Genomic DNA, 20,246 nt, shown 5'->3' on the forward strand with positions numbered 1-20,246 from the left:
ACTACTCACACTGGTACACCCTAACACCTCCCCTACTCCCACCTGTACTACTCACACCTCCCCTACTCCCACCTGTACTACTCACACTGGTGCACTCTCACACCTCCCCTACTCCCACTTGTACTACTCACACTGGTACACCCTCACACCTCCCTTACTCCCACCTGTACTACTCACACCTCCCCTACTCCCACCTGTACTACTCACACTGGTGCACACTCACACCTCCCCTACTCCCACATGTACTACTCCCACTGGTGCACTCTCACACCTCCCCTACTCCCATTTGTACTACTCACTCTGGTACACCCTCACACCTCCCTTACTCCCACCTGTACTACTCACACCTCCCCTACTCCCACCTGTACTACTCACACTGGTGCACACTCACACCTCCCCTACTCCCACATGTACTACTCCCACTGGTACACCCTCACACCTCCCCTACTCCCACCTGTACTACTCACACTGGTACACCCTCACACCTCCCTTACTCCCACCTGTACTACTCACACCTCCCCTACTCGCATCTGTACTACTCACACTAGTGCACTCTCACACCTCCCCTACTCCCACCTGTACTACTCACACCTCCCTTATTCCCACCTGTACTACTCACACTGGTACACCCTCACACCTCCCTTACTCCCACCTGTACTACTCACACCTCCCCTACTCCCACCTGTACTACTCACACTGGTGCACCCTCACACCTCCCCTACTCCCACCTGTACTACTCACACCTCCCCTACTCCCACCTGTACTACTCACACTGGTGCACCCTCACACCTCCCCTACTCCCACCTGTACCACTCACACCTCCCCTACTCACATCACCTATACTTCCCATACTAATGTTCACTGCTCACACTGCAGGTACACACTCACACCTCCCTTACTCCCACCTGTACTACTCACACTGGTACACCCTAACACCTCCCCTACTCCCACCTGTACTACTCACACTCATACACCCTCACACCTCCCCTACTCCCACCTGTACTACTCACACTCATACACCCTCACACCTCCCCTACTCCCACCTGTACTACTCACACTGGTACACCCTCACACCTCCCCTACTCCCACCTGTACTACTCACACTGGTGCACCCTCACACCTCCCCTACTCCCACCTGTACCACTCACACCTCCCCTACTCACATCACCTATACTTCCCATACTAATGTTCACTGCTCACACTGCAGGTACACACTCACACCTCCCTTACTCCCACCTGTACTACTCACACTGGTACACCCTAACACCTCCCCTACTCCCACCTGTACTACTCACACTCATACACCCTCACACCTCCCCTACTCCCACCTGTACTACTCACACTCATACACCCTCACACCTCCCCTACTCCCACCTGTACTACTCACACTGGTACACCCTCACACCTCCCCTACTCCCACCTGTACTACTCACACCTCCCCTACTCCCACCTGTACTACTCACACTGGTGCACCCTCACACCTCCCCTACTCCCACCTGTACCACTCACACCTCCCCTACTCACATCACCTATACTTCCCATACTAATGTTCACTGCTCACACTGCAGGTACACACTCACACCTCCCTTACTCCCACCTGTACTACTCACACTGGTACACCCTAACACCTCCCCTACTCCCACCTGTACTACTCACACCTCCCCTACTCCCACCTGTACTACTCACACTGGTGCACTCTCACACCTCCCCTACTCCCACCTGTACTACTCACACCTCCCCTACTCCCACCTGTACTACTCACACTGGTGCACACTCACACCTCCCCTACTCCCACATGTACTACTCCCACTGGTACACCCTAACACCTCCCCTACTCCCACTGGTACACCCTCACACCTCCCTTACTCCCACCTGTACTACTCGCACCTGTACTACTCACACTAGTGCACTCTCACACCTCCCCTACTCCCACCTGTACTACTCACACTGGTACACCCTCACACCTCCCTTACTCCCACCTGTACTACTCACACCTCCCCTACTCCCACCTGTACTACTCACACTGGTGCACCCTCACACCTCCCCTACTCCCACCTGTACTACTCACACTGGTACACCCTCACACCTCCCCTACTCCCACCTGTACTACTCACACTCATACACCCTCACACCTCCTCTACTCCCGTCTGTACTACTCACACTGGTGCACCCTCACACCTCCCCTACTCCCGTCTGTACTACTCACACTGGTAAATTCTCACACCTCCCCTACTCCCGTCTGTACTACTCACACTGGTACACCCTCACACCTCCCCTACTCCCACCTGTACTACTCACACTGGTACACCCTCACACCTCCCCTACTCCCACCTGTACTACTCACACTCATACACCCTCACACCTCCTCTACTCCCGTCTGTACTACTCACACTGGTGCACCCTCACACCTCCTCTACTCCCGTCTGTACTACTCACACTGGTAAATTCTCACACCTCCCCTACTCCCGTCTGTACTACTCACACTGGTACACCCTCACACCTCCCCTACTCCCACCTGTACTACTCACACTGGTACACCCTCACACCTCCCCTACTCCCACCTGTACTACTCACACCTCCCCTACTCCCACCTGTACTACTCACACTGGTGCACTCTCACACCTCCCCTACTCCCACCTGTACTACTCACACCTCCCCTACTCCCACCTGTACTACTCACACTGGTGCACACTCACACCTCCCCTACTCCCACATGTACTACTCCCACTGGTACACCCTCACACCTCCCCTACTCCCACCTGTACTACTCACACCTCCCCTACTCGCACCTGTACTACTCACACTAGTGCACTCTCACACCGGTACACCCTCACACCTCCCTTACTCCCACCTGTACTACTCACACCTCCCCTACTCCCACCTGTACTACTCACACTGGTACACCCTCACACCTCCCCTACTCCCACCTGTACTACTCACACTCATACACCCTCACACCTCCTCTACTCCCGTCTGTACTACTCACACTGGTGCACCCTCACACCTCCTCTACTCCCGTCTGTACTACTCACACTGGTAAATTCTCACACCTCCCCTACTCCCGTCTGTACTACTCACACTGGTACACCCTCACACCTCCCCTACTCCCACCTGTACTACTCACACTCATACACCCTCACACCTCCTCTACTCCCGTCTGTACTACTCACACTGGTAAATTCTCACACCTCCCCTACTCCCGTCTGTACTACTCACACTGGTACACCCTCACACCTCCCCTACTCACACTGGTACACCCTCACACCTCCCCTACTCCCACCTGTACTACTCACACTGGTACACCCTCACACCTCCCTTACTCCCACCTGTACTACTCACACCTCCCCTACTCCCACCTGTACTACTCACACCTCCCCTACTCCCACCTGTACTACTCACACTGGTGCACCCTCACACCTCCCCTACTCCCACCTGTACCACTCACACCTCCCCTACTCACATCACCTATACTTCCCATACTAATGTTCACTGCTCACACTGCAGGTACACACTCACACCTCCCTTACTCCCACCTGTACTACTCACACTGGTACACCCTAACACCTCCCCTACTCCCACCTGTACTACTCACACTCATACACCCTCACACCTCCTCTACTCCCGTCTGTACTACTCACACTGGTGCACCCTCACACCTCCCCTACTCCCGTCTGTACTACTCACACTGGTAAATTCTCACACCTCCCCTACTCCCGTCTGTACTACTCACACTGGTACACCCTCACACCTCCCCTACTCCCACCTGTACTACTCACACTGGTACACCCTCACACCTCCCCTACTCCCACCTGTACTACTCACACTCATACACCCTCACACCTCCTCTACTCCCGTCTGTACTACTCACACTGGTGCACCCTCACACCTCCTCTACTCCCGTCTGTACTACTCACACTGGTAAATTCTCACACCTCCCCTACTCCCGTCTGTACTACTCACACTGGTACACCCTCACACCTCCCCTACTCCCACCTGTACTACTCACACTGGTACACCCTCACACCTCCCCTACTCCCACCTGTACTACTCACACCTCCCCTACTCCCACCTGTACTACTCACACTGGTGCACTCTCACACCTCCCCTACTCCCACCTGTACTACTCACACCTCCCCTACTCCCACCTGTACTACTCACACTGGTGCACACTCACACCTCCCCTACTCCCACATGTACTACTCCCACTGGTACACCCTCACACCTCCCCTACTCCCACCTGTACTACTCACACTGGTACACCCTCACACCTCCCCTACTCCCACCTGTACTACTCACACCTCCCCTACTCGCACCTGTACTACTCACACTAGTGCACTCTCACACCGGTACACCCTCACACCTCCTTTACTCCCACCTGTACTACTCACACCTCCCCTACTCCCACCTGTACTACTCACACTGGTACACCCTCACACCTCCCCTACTCCCACCTGTACTACTCACACTCATACACCCTCACACCTCCTCTACTCCCGTCTGTACTACTCACACTGGTGCACCCTCACACCTCCTCTACTCCCGTCTGTACTACTCACACTGGTAAATTCTCACACCTCCCCTACTCCCGTCTGTACTACTCACACTGGTACACCCTCACACCTCCCCTACTCACACTGGTACACCCTCACACCTCCCCTACTCCCACCTGTACTACTCACACTGGTACACCCTCACACCTCCCTTACTCCCACCTGTACTACTCACACCTCCCCTACTCCCACCTGTACTACTCACACCTCCCCTACTCCCACCTGTACTACTCACACTGGTGCACCCTCACACCTCCCCTACTCCCACCTGTACCACTCACACCTCCCCTACTCACATCACCTATACTTCCCATACTAATGTTCACTGCTCACACTGCAGGTACACACTCACACCTCCCTTACTCCCACCTGTACTACTCACACTCATACACCCTCACACCTCCCCTACTCACACTCATACACCCTCACACCTCCCCTACTCCCACCTGTACTACTCACACTCATACACCCTCACACCTCCCCTACTCCCACCTGTACTGCTCACACTCATACACCCTCACACGTCCCCTACTCCCACCTGTACTGCTCACACTGGTACCCCCCTCACACCTCCCCTACTCCCACCTGTACTACTCACACTGGTACACCCTCACACCTCCCCTACTCCCACCTTGCCTACTCATGCTGGGACACCCTCACACCTCCCCTACTCCCACCTGTACTACTCACACTCATACACCCTCACACGTCCCCTACTCCCACCTGTACTGCTCACACTGGTACACCCTCACACCTCCCCTACTCCCACCTGTACTACTCACACTCATACACCCTCACACGTCCCCTACTCCCACCTTGCCTACTCATGCTGGGACACCCTCACACGTCCCCTACTCCCACCTGTACTACTCACACTGGTACACCCTCACACCTCCCCTACTCCCACCTGTACTACTCACACTGGTACCACCCTCACACCTCCCCCTACTCCCACCTGTACTGCTCACACTGGTACCACCCTCACACCTCCCCTACGCCCAGCTGTACTACTCACACTGGTACACCCTCACACCTCCCCTACGCCCAGCTGTACTACTCACACTGGTACACCCTCACACCTCCCCTACTCCCACCTGTACTGCTCACACCTTGCCTACTCACGTCTGTACTACTCACACTGGCACACCCTCACACCTCCACTTCTCCCACCTGTACTACTCACACTGGTACACCCTCACACCTCCCCTACTCCCACCTGTACTACTCACACTGGTACACCCTCACACCTCCCCTACTCCCACCTGTACTACTCACACTGGTACACCCTCACACCTCCACTAATCCCGTCTGTACTACTCACACTGGTACACCCTCACACCTCCCCTACTCCCACCTGTACTACTCACACTGATACACCCTCACACCTCCCCTACTCCCGTCTGTACTACTCACACTGGTGCACCCTCACACCTCCCCTACTCCCGTCTGTACTACTCACACTGGTGCACCCTCACACCTCCCCTACTCCCACCTGTACTACTCACACTCATACACCCTCACACCTCCTCTACTCCCGTCTGTACTACTCACACTGGTGCACCCTCACACCTCCTCTACTCCCGTCTGTACTACTCACACTGGTAAATTCTCACACCTCCCCTACTCCCGTCTGTACTACTCACACTGGTAAATTCTCACACCTCCCCTACTACCATCTGTACTACTCATACTGGTAAATTCTCACACCTGTACTACTCACACTAGTAAATTCTCACACCTCCCCTACTCACACTGGTACAGCCTCACACCTTGCCTACTCATGCTGGGACACCCTCACACCTCCCCTACACCCAGCTGTACTACTCACACTGGTACACCCTCACACCTCCCCTACGCCCAGCAGTACTACTCACACTGGAACACCCTCACATCTCCCCTACGCCCAGCTGTACTAATCACACTGGTACACCCTCACACCTCCACTAATCCCGTCTGTACTACTCACACTGGTACACCCTCACACCTCCCCTACTCCCACCTGTACTACTCACACCTTGCCCACTCCCACCTGTACTACTCACACTGGTACACCCTCACACCTCCCCTACTCCCGTCTGTACTACTCACACTGGTACACCCTCACACCTCCACTACTCCCACCTGTGCTACCCACACTGGTACACCCTCATACCTCCCCTACTCCCACCTGTACTACTCACACTGGTACACCCTCACACCTCCACTACTCCCACCTGTACTACTCACACTGGTACACCCTCACACCTCCCCTACTCCCACCTTGCCTACTCATGCTGGGACACCCTCACACCTCCCCTACTCCCACCTGTACTACTCACACTCATACACCCTCACACGTCCCCTACTCCCACCTGTACTGCTCACACTGGTACCCCCCTCACACCTCCCCTACTCCCACCTGTACTACTCACACTGGTACACCCTCACACGTCCCCTACTCCCACCTGTACTGCTCACACTGGTACCCCCCTCACACCTCCCCTACTCCCACCTGTACTACTCACACTCATACACCCTCACACGTCCCCTACTCCCACCTTGCCTACTCATGCTGGGACACCCTCACACCTCCCCTACTCCCACCTGTACTACTCACACTGGTACACCCTCACACCTCCCCTACTCCCACCTGTACTACTCACACTGGTACACCCTCACACCTCCCCCTACTCCCACCTGTACTGCTCACACTGGTACCACCCTCACACCTCCCCTACGCCCAGCTGTACTACTCACACTGGTACCACCCTCACACCTCCCCTACGCCCAGCTGTACTGCTCACACTGGTACCACCCTCACACCTCCCCTACGCCCAGCTGTACTACTCACACTGGTACACCCTCACACCTCCCCTACTCCCGTCTGTACTACTCACACTGGTACACCCTCACACCTCCACTACTCCCACCTGTACTACTCACACTGGTACACCTTCACACCTCCACTACTCCCACTGGTACACCCTCACACCTCCCCTACTCCCGTCTGTACTACTCACACTGGTGCACCATCACACCTCCCCTACTCCCGTCTGTACTACTCACACTGGTACACCCTCACACCTCCCCCTACTCCCACCTGTACTGCTCACACTGGTACCACCCTCACACCTCCCCTACGCCCAGCTGTACTACTCACACTGGTACCACCCTCACACCTCCCCTACGCCCAGCTGTACTGCTCACACTGGTACCACCCTCACACCTCCCCTACGCCCAGCTGTACTACTCACACTGGTACACCCTCACACCTCCCCTACTCCCGTCTGTACTACTCACACTGGTACACCCTCACACCTCCACTACTCCCACCTGTACTACTCACACTGGTACACCTTCACACCTCCACTACTCCCACTGGTACACCCTCACACCTCCCCTACTCCCGTCTGTACTACTCACACTGGTGCACCATCACACCTCCCCTACTCCCGTCTGTACTACTCACACTGGTGCACCCTCACACCGGATTCAGTATTGAATCCCGGCGGTCGGGATCCCGGCGTTCAGAATCCCGAAGCCGGAATCCCGACAGCCGGAATGCCGACAAGGGGGGGACGTGGATCGCCCCCCCCCTTGCGGGCTCGCCACGCAGCGGGCCCGGTGCCTCGCTACGCTCGGCACACTCATTTATTCTCTCTCCAGGGGTGTCGTGGACACCCACGGAGGGAGAAAGTGTCGGCATTTCGGCGGTCGGGATTCTGAACGCCGGGATGGTAACTGCATCCCCTCACACCTCCCCTACTCCCGTCTGTATTACTCACCCTGATACACCCTCACACCTCCCCTCCTCCCACCTGTACTACCCACACTGGTACACCCTCACACCTCCCCTCCTCCCACCTGTACTACCCACACTGGTACACCCTCACACCTCCCCTACTCCCACCGGTACGCCCTCACACCTCCCCTACTCCCGTCTGTACTACTCACCCTGATACACCCTCACACCTCCCCTCCTCCCACCTGTACTACCCACACTGGTACACCCTCACACCTCCCCTCCTCCCACCTGTACTACCCACACTGGTACACCCTCACACCTCCCCTACTCCCACCGGTACGCCCTCACACCTCCCCTACTCCCACCGGTACACCCTCACACCTCCCCTACTCCCCACCTGTACAATTCGGACTGATACACCCTCACACCTTGCCTACTCTCACCTGTAATGCTCATGCTTGTACACCCTCACACCTGTACTACTCACATCTCCCCTACTCTACACCTGCAGTATGCATTGTGGCAACTTACCTTGCTAGGATTAATAATTGTGTAGTTTCCAAATTTGAAGCTGTGTGGTTAAGTGCATACAAATATATGTTGGGCTTACAGTGCCCAATGAAAACCCCTCTACCTCGGTCACTGTAGCTGTTCGTGTAACAAATCTCCATTTTGCCTCCTTGCTGATGTAGCAGACAGCGCCCACCACAAGGAAACTGACACACATTGTTTACAGGAACCTGTCGACGTTTAGAATTGGCTGCCAGTGCCACCTGCTGTCCCCCGGTACGTGAAGCCACGTGCGCGCACACAGGTAGTTTTATAATAGTCATACTCTGTTTATATGGAAATTTGATAAAACAGTTTACTTGCCAAAATAGATGTCTAATAATATTACATCATTTGAAAGATCTGGGGTGGAAATGCGGTTCCACAATATTACACACAAATGTCAGTTTTGTTGGTGGGAAAATTATTTCGATATAGACATGAGAAGTTTTATAATGTCCATATAGATACACGTGTGCATATGCGGCATATCTATAAATACGCCCATCGGGGCGATCTTACAACCTTAACGTTTCCATAGCATTCAGTCATAATACAGAAAAAAAAGCTTTACCTAAAAACAAGTTCTTTAAAAAACAAAACAGAAAAACAAATTGGCCACAACATGTGGCTCTGTAAACATGTGTCCGTCACTTAAATAACAGCCGGGGACGGGGATTGGGGGCTGCCAGACACGGGACAGATGCCGGTGAAGGGCAGTGAGTATTTGCATTCCTCTGTCTGCAGAACGGTACAAGAAACTGCATTATACACGGGTTCCAGCTCCTTGTGGTGAGAGATCGGGTTCCACCAAATGTGCAGAGGAGAGGACATGACTCTCCCACCCGAGCAGAAGGTCCCAGAGGACTCAGTCATTACCAATCCTACTCCAAGGCGAAGGTTGCATCAGTTCTATTGCGCAAGTCTATGTCGCTCGGACACTTTGCTACTCCAGGGAGTCACTTTGTTCTAGGCCCAGGTCGCTGACATTTGTTGTTTGAAGATCTTCACTATCTTCTTCCAAGTCATCGTCTTCCATCTCCTCCTCCTCCTCGTCCTCTTCTTCTGTCCCGTCCAGCGAGTCGTCGTGTGCCGCCATCAAGGCTTGCTGCATAGACAGCGTGTCCGAGGAGAGAGACTGCAGGTTGTCTATGTTCACAGAACCTGCAAAACAACGACACGCTCACTATACAGAGTGACGACACGCTCACTATGCATGTTCTCTATATACAGTGACGACACGCTCACTATACATGTTCTCTATACACTGACGACACGCTCACTATACAGAGTGACGACACTCACTGATGGGATTATTACACTGCCCTACTTGCAGAATAGTGGCTTGGTACATTTTAAAAAATGGCACTGCGAGCAGTGATTGAAATTCAAGATGGCCGAAGCTTCTGTCACAGCTTACTACATCATTTCCCTGCAAAAATGCTTAAAGGTCGTCACCATGCGGTGACATTCTGCTCAATAAATGACAATAACTTTTGGTGTCCAATCTTGTAATATTTTCCTGATAGGCGGACTACAGGTACCATCAGCACAAAAACGTACAGACATTGCGGTTCAGCAATCATGCCAGCATGAGGGGGCAGGCTTGCTGGGACTTGTAGTACACCTGTAGGAAACTATTCAGTCATCATTCACCCTGCACCCCTCGCCACCAGGGGTTCGGGGAATACCCAGTGCTTCTGCCTCGTTTCCCATCTTAGGTCATTTACTGCTGTGACTTCAAGTGCAATTTCAAGCTGGTAATAAAGTCCCTGGTCCTAGGGAAATGACAGAAGACATAGAGCTGCTGTTGGGATCTCACCGTCAGGATTGGTCCCAGGTAACACTCCTTGTTGCTGTAAGACTCCCGCTGCAATTGAGTTGGGCCAGAAGCGCTGAGTTGGCCGGTGCTGAGACTTTATCTTCTTGGCTTTTGGTGCCGGATCAGGATTGCTGGCATCTAGCATTGGCTGCAGGATGCGTCGCCTTGCGTTGATGAACCTAGAACACAGAACACAAGTGTTCAGTGACATCTTCCTGCTGCGGATTCCTTACCAGTATCACTCTGAAGGGTAGAACATGAGTTACTCAGCATTGTATGATCTCACTCCACACAATATACATAAAGGATCCTGCGATAAGACCGTTGGCCTGTTACTCACTAAACCGTATGAACTGAGACGCTGAGGAAAGTATATAAAAACTACCATCTGCTGACACAGTGAACGTGTAATATTCAGTAGATGAGCTGCTGGTAGCTCTAACTATCCACCAGAGGGCGCACAGAGCCTTATAATGGGATCAGCGCGTGTCAGTGTAACCAATTCCTGCCCTGGTGTCGGAGCAAACACCTCACTCTAATATTCGCAGCTAATTTCCTGTATGCCGTAAAATATTAATTATCCCCCGAATGTAAGACGAAGGGAGCACAGCCGCATCCCCATGTTACTATGGTCGAGATTCTATCAAAATTGGGAGAATTGAGGCCAAATCGTTGTGGTGTGTACCCAGCATGAGAGAGTCTACACCAGCAATCATCTTCTAGACATATACTGGAGACTACATTGTACATAGAGAGAGCCCACGAGGATTCTGATGCCTCCGTGCTGCTCTGTGTTCTCACCAAGTGTGGAATAATAAAACTGGATTATTTATGGTGATTTGTTCCGATTATAAGTATCTCTACATAATAACCTGTAAAACTGACATTTCAACGTATTTTTATCTTCACACGTTTGTCGCTTGATTGAACCCTGAAGAAGTCCAAACAGGTGAAACGCGTATGGTCACGTGTCAATCATCACAACCAACATGGAAAAATGTATTTTGAGCTTCATGAAATCTACGTCCTACACAAGTCTATGAAGGTCTCAGCGTATGTCGGAATAATTGGCTATTGCAGCCATTGTTACGCACTCACTGAAGGTAGCGCCCTCTTGTGGGCACGAGGCCTAGCGCTCACCAGGGGGCACTCACCAGTTGTTGACTTGCAGCAGCGTGAGGTTTGTCTGTGCAGCAATCTGCCGTTTCTCATCCTCTGTCGGGTACGGGTGCTGAAACATATAGTACACCGGTTAGTGACCCCGATATGTATAATAATAGGAGAATACATAGAAGACAGATGCCTACATTATCAACTAAAGTCCCAATGTGGCTGGGGGTAGGGGTCATTGGGTGGACCAAATTAACATGGACTCGTGCAAAGGTCAACATGAAAAAATGCACTGTGTCCCCTCACATGGCGCTATGCTTCGGGCACGGTGCCACGCTGCGCTCGGCACACTATGATATTCTCCCACCACCCTGGTGATAGTATCTGGTTGCTGTGGGCAACATCACCTCTTCATTTTGGTATTGGAGGGATAGTGGGAAGCTGAGGATACGCGATGGGCAGGACAATCCTATGGGGTACATTTACTAAATTTTGAGGTTTTAGAAGTGAAAGATGTTGCCCATAGCAACCAAACTGATTCTAATCATTTATCTTGCACTAGTAACCTAGGAATGATTTCTTAGATGTAGGTAATGGAATAAGGTTATACAACGGCCAATGTAAGACATGAATACAGTCTGCTGGTATATACAGTCACTAATTGTTACACACCTAAGCTCTAGATTTCCATTTGTTTTAGAAGCAGTTTGAATAGTTAAAAAGTATCCATACAAATGTTATCTCCACAATGGACACTAGATGGCAGACACGACAAGGAAGAAACCCAAATGTTATCTCCAGAATGGACACTAGATGGCAGACACGACAAGGAAGAAACCCAAATGTTATCTCCAAAATGGGCACTAGATGGCAGACACAGCAAGGAAGAAACCCAAATGTTATCTCCAGAATGGACACTAGATGGCAGACACGACAAGGAAGAAACCCAAATGTCATCTCCAGAATGGACACTAGATGGCAGACACGACAAGGAAGAAACCCAAATGTTATCTCCAGAATGGACAAGGAAGAAACCCAAATGTTATCTCCAGAATGGGCACTAGATGGCAGACACGACAAGGAAGAAACCCAAATGTTATCTCCAGAATGGGCACTAGATGGCAGACACGACAAGGAAGAAACCCAAATGTTATCTCCAGAATGGACAAGGAAGAAACCCAAATGTTATCTCCAGAATGGACACTAGATGGCAGACACAGCAAGGAAGAAACCCAAATGTTATCTCCAGAATGGGCACTAGATGGCAGACACGACAAGGAAGAAATCCAAATGTTATCTCCAGAATGGGCACTAGATGGCAGACACAGCAAGGAAGAAACCCAAATGTTATCTCCAGAATGGGCACTAGATTCCCGGAGATCCGCTACTAATGCTACATTAGTCTTCATGATGAAATTCCACCTTTACAATACCTTTTCATCCTAACTACAAGGCATCAGTAATGTCCTGTATTACTGTCTGCTCAGCCCCCTATACCATGTCAGCATACCTCCCAACATGGCCCATGCCAGGAGGGACACATTGCTCTGCTTCTGGACTTTCCTCTTAAGATATGATTGCCATCACAGGTTAACTAATAAGAATGGTGCTTCACCACAGGTGATAGCAATCCTAAATTAAGAGGAAAGTCCAGAGGCAGAGAAGAGTGTCCCTCCTGGAGAGGGTTATGTTGGGAGGTATGTGTCAGTGTGAGATTACACTGTGCAGTGGTGACAATAGGATACATTAGCCGGCAGTGGGACCTGCTGCCCTAGGTCCCCGTCACTCTGCCTTGGACATAAATAAATACCCTGAACAGTCAAATACAGACAGGACAGCGAGCATGTCTAATATAGCGATACTGCAGGGACTGTAGGTGGTGTATTAAGCTATCACTATGCATCATCTGATAATCCTCTGTTATAAAGTTTTACCATTTACAATACAGTGCACCCCACGCGCTCTCTGCCTGATTGATGTCTGGGAACATCGTCTACTGGAGAATATCTTCTTTGTTCTTACATCACACAACGGAAGAACACAAACAATCGTCCAATGACACCTGCAGAGTGTGTGTGTGTGTGTGTGTGTGTGTGTCACACAACGGATGAACACTAGCAATCGTCCAATGACACCTGCAGAGTGTGTGTGTGTGTGTGTCACACAACGGAAGAACACTAGCAATCGTCCAATGACATCTGCGGAGTGTGTGTGTGTGTGTGTCACACAACGGAAGAACACTAGCAATCGTCCAATGACATCTGCGGAGTGTGTGTGTGTGTGTCACACAACGGAAGAACACTAGCAATCGTCCAATGACATCTGCGGAGTGTGTGTGTGTGTGTGTCACACAACGGAAGAACACTAGCAATCGTCCAATGACACCTGCGGAGTGTGTGTGTGTGTGTCACACAACGGAAGAACACTAGCAATCGTCCAATGACACCTGCGGAGTGTGTGTGTGTGCGCGCATTTGTGTGGATCTGTATTTTAAAAGAAAATAATAAAATAAACAAAACAGCCTTTGGCCAGCGGCGCAGATCTGGGATTAGCCGTGTATAATATGAATAATGGAACTATCAGCTGTGGAAAGTTACGGATGATACGCTGCTATCCAAAGAAGATCTGTGGGAGGATATTACTACAGACACACCCAAGATAAATAACAAAAATGGGATATGAATGACACATGAAGATGGCCAGCGAGTCCATAAAGGATCACCACACAAGTACAGTAGGATGCAGTACAGACTCCGTACCCTTCTCACACAATGTACTGGGCCCCCAACACATGGTAAATGACGGACGATACTTCTACGTCACTGTATTTAGCCAAATTCAATCTAAACTCTATTTACACATAACACTATTATCCAATCTACACCACATTACATCACTCTGCTTATCCCATAATATTCTCCAGCTTGTCCCATCTCTCCAGATGCAGACAGCAGCTGATGAGGAACGTAGGTCCATGGACACTCAGTACCGCCAGCTGATGGTGGACAGATCTGTTCTCATACAGATAGCCTCAATACACCAGCCAGGCGCCTAGTTATTGTGGATCATGATCCAGCTGAACACAGGTAACAGCAGCATAAAAATAATCAGGACGGTCTCCTGAAGTGGCTTTGTCACATCCCATTCCTGCAAAAAGACTCTTGGCGTAAGTAGTATGTGGAACGTGGTGCAGCAATAGTGTATGAAGACACCTCAGCAGCACAGATGCCACAGGTGGACAGCACAGATGCCACAAGTGGATAGCACAGATGCCACAGGTGGACAGCACAGATGCCACAGGTGGACAGCACAGATGCCACAGGTGGACAGCACAGATGCCACAGGTGGACAGCACAGATGCCACAGGTGGACAGCACAGATGCCACAGGTGGACAGCACAGATGCCACAGGTGGACAGCACAGATGCCACAGGTGGACAGCACAGATGCCACAGGTGGACAGCACAGATGCCACAGGTGGACAGCACAAAGTCAGGCTCGTAGCCGAGGGATATTTACAATAGTATGGAGAAAATTACGATGGGAGGTTTGCTCCACTGCGCCAATAGTCAGACACGGAACAAGCTCCACTGCGCCAATAGTCAGACACGGTACAAGCTCCACTGCGCCAATAGTCAGACACGGTACAAGCTCCACTGCGCCAATAGTCAGACACGGTACAAGCTCCACTGCGCCAATAGTCAGACACGGTACAAGCTCCACTGCGCCAATAGTCAGACACGATACAAGCTCCACTGCGCCAATAGTCAGACATGGTACAAGCTCCACTGCATCAATAGTCAGACACGGTACAAGCTCCACTGCATCAATAGTCAGACACGGAACAAGCGCCAATAGTCAGACACAGAACAAGCTCCACTGCGCCAATAGTCAGACACGGAACAAGCTCCACTGCGCCAATAGTCAGACACGGTACAAGCTCCACTGCGCCAATAGTCAGACACGGTACAAGCTCCACTGCGCCAATAGTCAGACACGGTACAAGCTCCACTGCGCCAATAGTCAGACACGGTACAAGCTCCACTGCGCCAATAGTCAGACACGATACAAGCTCCACTGCGCCAATAGTCAGACATGGTACAAGCTCCACTGCATCAATAGTCAGACACGGTACAAGCTCCACTGCATCAATAGTCAGACACGGAACAAGCGCCAATAGTCAGACACAGAACAAGCTCCACTGCATCAATAGTCAGATACGGAACAAGCTCCACTGCGCTAATAGTCAGGCACGGTACAAGCTCCACTGCGCCAATAGTCAGACACGATACAAGCTCCACTGCGCCAATAGTCAGACATGGTACAAGCTCCACTGCATCAATAGTCAGACACGGTACAAGCTCCACTGCATCAATAGTCAGACACGGAACAAGCGCCAATAGTCAGACACAGAACAAGCTCCACTGCGCCAATAGTCAGACACGGAACAAGCTCCACTGCGCCAATAGTCAGGCACGGTACAAGCTCCACTGCGCCAATAGTCAGACACGGTACAAGCTCCACTGCATCAATAGTCAGACACGGTACAAGCTCCACTGCATCAATAGTCAGACACGGAACAAACGCCAATAATCAGACACAGAACAAGCTCCACTGCATCAATAGTCAGATACGGAACAAGCTCCACTGCGCCAATAGTCAGACACGGTACAAGCTCCACTGCGCCAATAGTCAGACACGGTACAAGCTCCACTGCATCAATAGTCAGACACGGAACAAGCTCCACTGCGCCAATAGTCAGACACAGTACAAGCTCCACTGCGCCAATAGTCAGACACGGTACAATCGAGATTCTGCTTACAGTGGAAAATACAAGTGAAGCTCTTCCATTTCAAAATGGCCCATGGTGATCTGAAGGATGGATATTTACATGGAACTGGTGTACCCCCCAATATAGATATATCGGCACAATGTGCTGTGCGTCGCTGGTGACTGACATTACAACTAGATGAGCACACGTAAGCATCACACACACACCTAGCATCTATACACTAGTCTGCTTGATATATACATTCCATTCCACACTCCTAGCCTCTATACGCTAGGCTACACTTCGGTTTGCAACTGGTCTGAAACTTTCTCTTCATGACCACTGTCACCAGACCTGGGAATCTGATGTAGAATTTCCACAGCCCAGAATAATGGATTAGATGCTGTGTAATGGATTTTACACTATTTATATGGAACCATAAACTTTCAACAGAGACTTCCAGCTAGTGACAGATGTAACCTGGCCAGATACTTGGATGCAGATGTAACCTGGCCGGATACTTGGATGCAGGTGTAACCTGGCCATATACTTGGATGCAGATGTAACTTGACCGGATACTTGGATGCAAGTGTAACCTGGCCGGATACTTGGATGCAGATGTAACTTGACCGGATACTTGGATGCAGGTGTAACCTGGTCGGATACATGGATGCAGATGTAACCTGGCCGGATACTTGGATGCAGGTGTAACCTGGCCGGATACTTGGATGCAGGTGTAACCTGGCCAGATACTTGGATGCAGGTGTAACCTGGCCGGATACTTGGATGCAGGTGTAACCTGGCCGGATACTTGAATGCAGGTGTAACCTGGCCAGATACTTGAATGCAGGTGTAACCTGGCCAGATACTTGAATGCAGGTGTACTAACAAGAGTCACCAGTAGCTGCTTATTTCTGTCCACTGGAGGACCAGTCAGGTGGGCTAGAGGATCCCAATCTATATTTCTTCACCAGAAGCAGACAATGCTCTTTAAAGGCAACCAAGAAAGTGGGACACTGGCACAGACAGCGTTACCCTGAGAATCTGCCACATCCATGTGAAGTATCATCTTGAGAGATCTACAAGAACAAGGCCTTGAGACTAAAGGTGTGGCAAGTGCTATCGATATGTTACCATTATTGGTGATATGGCAAGTGCCAATAGATGACTATTGATGGTTTCACCAACTGATGGTCATCTCTGCTCTCTGTCTGGGCCAATAAGAACCTTCAGAACTTGGGGGCAGGGTTTGTATTTGTCAGAGCTACACTCCGTGTCCCAGAATATTGTAAAAAGTATAATGGAACAATTTGGTTATGCGGTGTCATTGATGGCAAAAGCATTGGACATCGGCCATAAACTATTGATAATTCTCGATAATTCATTGATTTTGATGGCCATCCACACTTCTTACATCCAGTACTGTCCAGCAGAGGGCATGACTGCAGAGATCTCTGCAAAGCCTGGAAAAGGACATCAATAGGTATTGAGGAAGATGGGTTTAAAGCAGGGACGGGGAACCTTCAGCCCTCCAGATGTTGTTGAACTACACATCTCACCATGCCCTGCTACAGTTTTGCTAGTTGGCCATGCTAAAACGGTTGCATGGCATGATGGAATGTGTAGTTTAACAGCTGGAGGGCTTAAGGTTCCCCATCCCTGGTTTAAAGGTGTGTGATTATAGCAACAGCTACAGGCTATGTGTTTCTTAGGAGATAATATTGCAGACACAGTAGGGGGCGCTGTCTCTAAATAATCATTTTTTAGTCTCTTTTTTTAATCCTGTATATTATAATCCTCTGTAGATTATAATCACAGTGTTGATTCTTGAACATAGAAACACGCACAATTTAGCACAATGGTCGTGCGGTTACCAAAATGGAACAATGAGGCTACGAGCATCGCTGGTTCATCCACGCTATGGTAAGGCACCGGGTACAGAGTATTTAAGCCGTATACTGTGCTGATGTTTGGCAGCATATCGGCCTATGACAAGACTACAAACAATGTCTACACCCCAGGTGCACCTGTATCAGGGTTTACACCACTCAACACTGCAGTGACTGGCATTAAATCTTTTGTGGTGCCCATTTTGGCACACGTAGGGTAATAGAACCCAGCCATGTCTATGGATATTTGATCAGTAAGAGGATGAGAAATTACTGTAATTCACCAGCTTTAACATTGAAGTGTTGAAATCAGAACTTACAAATATAATGAATAGTTTGTACTAATAGTAAAACATTTACCGTATCTCACACAAGACACTACTAATCTCTTATCCATGCACTCATTATATCCCGCATTGATTATTGCAATAGTCTCCTTATGCTGCTTTCAGACCGCATAACTGGCTTTGACCCTGTATTTGAAAACGTTTCCAAAAACGGGTCTGCCAGATAAAACCCCTTTCACACCGCAGCTCTTAAACGGTATATTACCGTTTAAGTGCCGATTTTTTGACACTGGCAGACCCGTTTTTGGAAACTTTCCAAATACAGGGTCAAAGCCAGTGCAGCCTTCAGCCCTCCCCTCCGTGCAGCTCCCCCCTCCCCCCCCCGCGCGTGTCGACACCCCTCCCCGTCGACCTACCCCCCGTGCAGCCGGTACCTCCGTTGTGGATCCCGGCACTGCAGTTGAGTATGGTTGGAAGCACTTATGAAAAAAAGTGTCTTTCAGAAAATGGCTGCCCCATAGGAAAACCTGTTTAAAAAAACTGTCTTTCGTATGGGGGCAGCCATTTTCCAAAAGTCACTTTTCTTATAAGAAAAGTGACTTTTGGAAAATGGCTGCCCCCATACGAAAGACAGTTTTTTTAAACAGGTTTTCCTATGGGGCAGCCATTTTCTGAAAGACACTTTTTTTCATAAGTGCTTCCAACCATACTCAACTGCAGTGCCGGGATCCACAACGGAGGTACCGGCTGCACGTGGGTAGGTCGACAAGGGGGGGGGGGGGGGGGCGTCGACACGCGCGGGGGGGAGGGGTGTCGACACGCGCGGGGGGGGGGGCGCGGGGCGGCTCCAGTGCTGTGAATATTTAATGAGCGCTCATTATATATTCACTGCGCTGAATTTAGGACCCAGCTCATTGGCTGGGTCCTAAATACCGTTTCAGAGCCGATTTTGAGCCTAAAATACCGGTTCTGAAACGGGTAGGACCCTGCATTTTAACCAGTTAGAAAAAACGGTATTTTCTAACCGGTTAAGTGGTCCTGCACCTTTCAGACCGCACAGATTATCGTTTTAAAACTGTAAAAAAAAGGCAATATACCGTTTACAAAGTGCGGTCTGAAAGGGGCATAACTGGACTTCCCAAGAACAGACTCTCACCACTGCAATCCATTATAAATGCTGCTGCTAGGCTGATCTTCCTTGCAAGACGCTCATCGTCTGCTGATCCGCTCTGCCAGTCCCTCCATTGGTTGCCTGTATCTTACCGTATTCAATATAAAACACTTCTACTCGCATATAAAGCTATTACCCATACTGCACCAGCATATATCTCTCTACTTATCACAAAATATCTCCCATCTCGACAAAATATCTCCCATCTTCCATTATTAAGCCGAACATGTTGGATAGTTCGTTCATCAAGTTGGCTTCTTCCTATAATACTTAGGCTGGGGACAACCTTAATAATATAACCCCCTTTGCCATCATATAGTACTAAGGGGCCCATTTATCAAACCATATTTGCGGCTAAATCCCCGAAAACGCAA

The 20,246-nt window shown here is 50.4% G+C and overlaps 1 protein-coding gene across 1 annotated transcript in view; it reads right to left on the reverse strand.

The window, feature by feature from the left end:
- Window positions 1-9,092: 9,092 nt before the first annotated feature.
- Window positions 9,093-20,246, reverse strand: part of PKNOX2 (PBX/knotted 1 homeobox 2) — a 314,173-nt gene continuing 303,019 nt past the window's right edge. Inside the window, exons 13-15 of the mRNA XM_083161584.1 lie at window positions 11,800-11,876; window positions 10,646-10,824; window positions 9,093-9,987 (exon numbers count right to left, since the gene is read on the reverse strand). Of these exons, the coding sequence (XP_083017710.1) occupies window positions 9,770-9,987; window positions 10,646-10,824; window positions 11,800-11,876 (474 nt within the window). The 3' untranslated portion in view covers window positions 9,093-9,769. The remainder of the gene's footprint in view (window positions 9,988-10,645; window positions 10,825-11,799; window positions 11,877-20,246) is intronic.

This window comes from Crinia signifera, chromosome 19, assembly GCF_055691185.1.
Source record: "Crinia signifera chromosome 19, ASM5569118v1, whole genome shotgun sequence".
Taxonomy (NCBI): Eukaryota; Metazoa; Chordata; class Amphibia; order Anura; family Myobatrachidae; genus Crinia; species Crinia signifera.